We start from the raw sequence: 6000 nt of genomic DNA, 5'->3' as shown, positions 1-6000 counted from the left end.
AGCTAAGCGGTGTGCGGCTTTAATTCCACGTCAGATCAACTTTGATCGATATCCCCCTACTGGCCCAATTGGGAGAGCCCAATTCACAGGCGCTGAGCCTTTTCCCTCTTTCCTTCTTTTTTCCCCTCTTTACACCCACCATCTTCTGGGGGAGAAAAGTCTTGGATTTTCTTTATAATTTTTTTTCTGTCTCTCTCTTTTGTTTGTTGTGTGTGGTGTTTGTTTTTTTTTCGGTGTTTTGTCTTTTTTGTTTTGTGTTGTGTTTTAGGTTATTCTCTCTTCTCTCTCTCTCTCTCTCTCTCTCTCTCTCTCTCTCTCTCTCTCTCTCTCTCCTCAGTGAGAGAGAGAAAGATCTCTTTGGCTAACCGAGCTTGCAGCCAGTGAACCCGCCTTCCACATTGGTGTGAAGACAGAAGTGAGGTGGTGTGAGAGAATCTAAGAGCGAGAGGGAGCAGAGAGAGAGAGAGAGAGAGAAGAAGAAGAAGGAGGAGGAGGAGGAGGAGGAGGAGGTGGTGGTGGAGGAGGAGGACTAGTGTAGGGTGGAAAGGAAGAGTGAGCGCGAGCAAGTTGAAGGGAGGGGGTATAAGAGCCAGCGAATTCTTTTTCTTTTCCTGTTATTATTTTGACGACTCCCGAGTTGCGCCCATGCTCTTGTCAGCTTCATTTTAGGCGTAGCATGGCCAGGCAGAAGAAAATGGGGCAAAGCGTGCTCCAGGCGGTCTTCTTTTTAGTCCTGGGGCTTTTGGGTCATTCTCACGGAGGATTCCCAAACACCATCAGCATAGGTAAGCGCGAGCGAGCCAGCCGGTCGGGCCGGGTTCTCCTGCACCGGAGACCAATGCCCTGGCGTGGCTATTGCGGCCGCGGGTCCCAGTCCTGCAATGCCTGGGGAGGGGGATTGGGGACCGGGACCGGGACCGGGCAGGAATCCCGGAGATTTGAGCCCCAGAGAGCTGGCGGGTCTGGGGAGCATCAGGCACCAGAGAGGGGTCTCCTGGGGCTGGGGAGGGGAGTGGACTGCTGGGTTTTCCGAGATGTGGTGAACAGGGGAAGTATGCTGGATGCTGCAAAGGGGCAAAGAGTCGCGGTTTTTAGGCTCGTTGCTCTAGACTTTGCCATGGCGTGCGTGCTGCCACTGGAAGTTGTCCCAGGGTGATGCCGCCGGTCGGGCCGCGCCAGAGCACGTTACCCGGCTCAGGGCGCCCTGTCCGCGTCTCGGTTCACCCCAGAAAGGCTAGTGCTGGGAGAGGTGGAAGCCCATTCTGGATCCCCCAGACCCGGGCAGCGATCAGAGTCTGGGTAGGTGGAGGATGCGGTAGGAGCCAGGGGTGAAACAAGGAACTGAGTGAGAAATCAGGGAAGTCAGGCAGACCAGGAATTCATGAATTGCCGCTGTGTCTGTCTGGAGCCCAGTTCCCGGACGCTGGGAGGGAGTTTTCTCATCTCCTGTCTGTATTTACAAGTCAAAAAGTTAAAATTGTTGCCATTATCGAACCAAACCCCTATATTGTAATGGTGGACATGGTTGGCTATGGGGAACAGGATGGGGGCACCAGGGAGAATGAAATTGTTTTTCTTGCCAACCTTTCCCTTTATGCCAGAAAAACATTAACAAGCTTGTGGAGATGTGCGTTGGGGAGGAGGGGGCAATGGAGAGGAAGCTACTGCCTGAGAAACAGCCAAGTCCCACTCTTGGTTCCATCATCCTACCCCAAAGGAGCACCCCTCTTTTCTCTTACCCCTTTCCCCCTTCCCTCCAGCCTCTCCTCCTCCTCTTCAGTCTAGAGGAAAACCAGGTTTCTCTTGGCCAAAATTTGAGTTCACAAGAGTCTTGAAAGACACACTGGTTGAAAATCAATTATCATCGCATCCCATACCATTGAGAGGGATCTCCTATCTGCAGTGCTCTCTAATTTGTAACCTGTCCTGGGGGGGGGACACAAGCCAAATCTCAGTTCCCTGTGCTTATAGGTGGACTTTTCATGAGAAATACGGTGCAGGAGCACAGCGCTTTCCGCTTTGCCGTGCAGTTATACAACACCAACCAGAACACCACCGAGAAGCCCTTCCATTTGAATTACCACGTAGATCACTTGGATTCCTCCAATAGTTTTTCTGTGACTAATGCTTGTAAGTAGATCTGCTTTTCCTCCCTTTGGGACCTTACTTGCATTTTGCTTGTGGGACTTGGGGTCTGCATATGTGCTGGGGATGGGTGATCGCCTCAATAGACATTTTAGGGGCTCTAGTCAATCAAGGTTTCATGCGGCATAAACCAACTCCAGAGGATCCTGCTGAGGGAGGGACTTAAATCAGTGCACAAAACTCTCTCCTGAATCATGTTTGATGCAAAAGTTTCATTTTCTTTGGTGCTAAACCAGCAATTCCTCCCCCACATCTTTTTTTTTTTTTTTTTTGGCAGAAAAAAAGGAAAGAAAAAATAGCATGGTTGTTCAGGGAAATTTCTTCAGATGGGATTAAAAAAAGAAGCCTCTTGATTGAGTCAATTCAGGATGTACATTACTTGACTGTTAAAGCTAGTGCCTGGCTGTAGAAATTAGCTGAATTTGACAATTGCCTAATAGATAGGAGCCAAATATGGGAAATTCTGCAAACAAGTGACCTTGAAGGACAGATCAGGCTTAGTTCCCTGGCCTTTTTCTATCCTAGACTGTCACCTTTCTTACCTAGAGAGTTCTGATAGGAACTGATAAGACTACAAACTGATTACAAGTGATGAACACCTGGAAAACTGAGGGGAAAGGAAAGGACAGTGCTCAGGTGACTATTTGGGAAGCTGCTTCTGTTTTGTCCCCCTAGTGTTGTTCACCCTGCCCACACATTGTTAAGGACAACACAGTTCTTAACTTAAAGCAAAAGGTGGAGGGGGGAGGCTTGCAGCAGGCTAATATAAAAAAGGAGGAATTTCATGAGCCCCAAAGCTATTTCTGAAATTCCTATTTGTGCCATGGTAATTGTTCCTCTAGAAAGGGGACATTTTGAGGAGTAAAACCAAGGGAACCCAAATGACAGCCTGTTGGACACAGGTTTTTCTTGAATGTAATGTTTTATGAAAAAGACTGATAATTCTTTATCTAAGCTTATTGCACTAAAAGTTTTCACAACAATGAGGCTGATAATGACATATGTTTTGTTTTTATGGCTTGTGCAGTTTAGAATTTTTGTTTTCTGGCTTTCATTCAAGGGAGAAGTTATATTTATGTTCTGTTGTGTGAAACTTTATATATGACTGAGTTCAAATTCTTCTGCCTCAAAGGATATGTGATTTCCAAAAACTGTTGAGTCTCCAAGAGCACAGGTTCCTTGGATTTTTAAGACTTAGGTCAAGAGGATGGGGGTGAAGTACATTGCAAAAAATGACAGTATTCACTTTAAGAAAAATTTAACTGAAGGTACAGATCCTTATATGAACATTTTCTGTGATACTCTGTATTTGACATTCTTTGGCTTTCCGACATTGACAAAAATAGGAACTTATTAATTCCAGCTAAGTGTGAAAGTTACAAAATGTCTGTCTATATTTTGCATCTTATTTCTGTGATCCCAGCCTGTCTCTACAGCACTTACAACACACAGCTGACTCTTAATCCTGCAGCACTGTGATCTTGCAAGAGGCTGGAGCTCAAATGCAGCTTCTTAAGTATCAATTAGAACAGATTTAAAACCAAATACTTGAAATCACCAGGATTTTTTATTATTAATAACAAATAACATTTGAACTCACTTTAGTGTCTTTCCACTGATGAGGACTGGAGTAAGAGTGCCAATTGACTTCTCAGAAATGATTGATTTCTAAGGTTTTTAATTCTGTGGTTTTTTTAAATGCTCAAATCAGATCGACACCAGCCAGCTCAGGAACCCCACTCAAAGAGCAACCAGGAAATGATCATTGCCTTGTGAAAAGCTCAGGTTTAAGAATAGGCAATAAGTCAGCTTTGATGTTCAGTTGCCTTAATGCCTTACCTCTCAGGGCAAGAAAAATAAATTGGTCAAAACGCGCCCCCCCCCACACACACACACACCCTAAATCCACAGAACTTCTGATAACAAGCTTACAAGACTGGGTTGTGGTTTGGGGCTTGAAAGTGTGAGATAAGAGGTATGGATCACTGGGCAACAAGAAAGACAAAACAAAAAGGTGACCTTGCCCTTAGTTATGCCAGATACACACATATGCATACACTGACACACACAGGAGAAATATCCAGAAACCAGTGATGTGTATGTACCCAGCTGCCTGTTGCACTCTCCAGCTTTACAGCTCAGAAGACAGAGGAGGAAAGCTTTCATCTTCTCTGGTCCCCGAAACAGTCCTCTCTGAATGTCACAATCATTGAATGGGGGCCAGATCTCAAAGCTGTCTCCTGGCAGCTGCTGCCTAGAAGCTTAGTATAAGAAAGATGACTAGTCCAACCACAGTCTGATAGTCTCTGAATGCAGAAAACAATCATTTCACAAGGCCAGGAAAGCCCTGGAAGTATATTTCATATATTCCCCTGGTCTTGAATGTTCTTTTTCTTATGGAAGTGAAGATCACATATATCAGGTGTCAGAATACAATACTAGTTCAGTACTGGAGTTTGGCAGGTGATCCCAGGTTCCATTCTTCCAATTGATTGCAATATTTCACAGAGAAAAAAAACACCCTAGATCCTCTGGTCTGCCCCTCCCTGGAGACCTAGGGAGGATTTGAGAAAATCCCAGTTAAGTACAAATCTGGTCACCCACCTCTCCTATCTGATTCAATGAGAATGGGATGGCAAAAATTAAAGAAACTTTTCCCTGTTCTCATTCAGAATTCTTAGTTGCAGTTTTCCCTAGCACTAAAATTGATTTTCCCATGATCTTTCCTGCACCCTCAATCTTGAGACAGGCATACATTTTTTAGGGCATAGTAACAAATACCCAAAAAATAAACAAAGGGTAATGCTTTCTGCATGCCACTGCTCTCTGCTCTCCCTCTGCAATGTAATCTGAAGGTTTCATTGCAAGGAATCCCAGGCAGCAGTTATTTAAAGACTCTTCTTCACCAGCAACCATTTTATGTTATTTTATATTATTTTATTTTATTTATTTTATTTTATTTTATTTTATTTTATTTTTGCACAACCCCTGAGAGGTTTGCTTAAGACAGACTCTAATTTCATTCTGTGTCTTAAGAAGACAATAAAAAGCCTCTCTGGCTTTGAAAGGTGGTTCATTTGGGATCTCAGCTCAGAGGTGAATTGAAGTTTATCAAAGAGACTCATCTGATTTGGAGCCCATGTTCCCATTTCATTGGGATTAATTGAGTTTGCTACCATACTTTTCAGTTTGGCCAGATAACCCCAGAAAGAGGGATGGTGTGAATATTATGATTTCAAGATACATACATTCATATACATACAGAGACACTCAAACACACAAAATTAGTATACATGAAAAGAGATGTACACACTTTTTTAAGTTACATGTTTGTTCTTTAAAACACACACACACACACACACACACACACACACACACACACACACAGATTTGATCATCCTAGGGCTTTGCAAGATGTGAAAACACCAAGGGACTTCTGGGTCCCATTGGAGTGGCTTGATTCCTCAGGAAATGCCTTCAGTTCCCTTGAAGTCCCCTCCTGTGTCTTGCTGCTGTGCACTTGTAGTGCACTCCACACTACATCGCCCCAGTCTCTGCAGTGTCAGCTCATTAGCACACAGATCTCATATTCCCTCTCCGCACTGTCATTGCAAAAATTGCTGTTGTACACCTTTACAGCCAACAAATGTGCTCTCGTGGATTACGCACTGTTTGCAAGAAGCCAGGAAAAGGCAAATGTAACCTTAAAGGTTATTCACCAGGGAATTGTGCTCTAAATGCATTGGCTTAAATAAAAATCTGTTGATGGAGGTGCAAGTGACGGTGGGACTGAGAGTGAGACTTGGGAGTGTAGGCTCTAATGGAGCCCCAGGCAAAATCCCTTTTGCTGGCTAA

At 44.4% G+C, this 6000-nt stretch overlaps 1 protein-coding gene across 1 annotated transcript in view; it reads left to right on the top strand.

Annotated features, from left to right (window-relative positions):
- The first annotated feature begins 558 nt into the window (after nucleotides 1-558).
- Nucleotides 559-6000, top strand: part of GRIA3 (glutamate ionotropic receptor AMPA type subunit 3) — a 373784-nt gene continuing 368342 nt past the window's right edge. Inside the window, exons 1-2 of the mRNA XM_079764724.1 lie at nucleotides 559-785; nucleotides 1972-2130. Coding sequence (XP_079620850.1) covers nucleotides 677-785; nucleotides 1972-2130 — 268 coding nt within the window. The 5' untranslated portion in view covers nucleotides 559-676. The remainder of the gene's footprint in view (nucleotides 786-1971; nucleotides 2131-6000) is intronic.

Source organism: Cnephaeus nilssonii, assembly GCF_951640355.1.
Source record: "Cnephaeus nilssonii genome assembly, chromosome: X".
Taxonomy (NCBI): domain Eukaryota; kingdom Metazoa; phylum Chordata; class Mammalia; order Chiroptera; family Vespertilionidae; genus Cnephaeus; species Cnephaeus nilssonii.
This window is presented reverse-complemented; position numbering and strand designations above follow the sequence as displayed.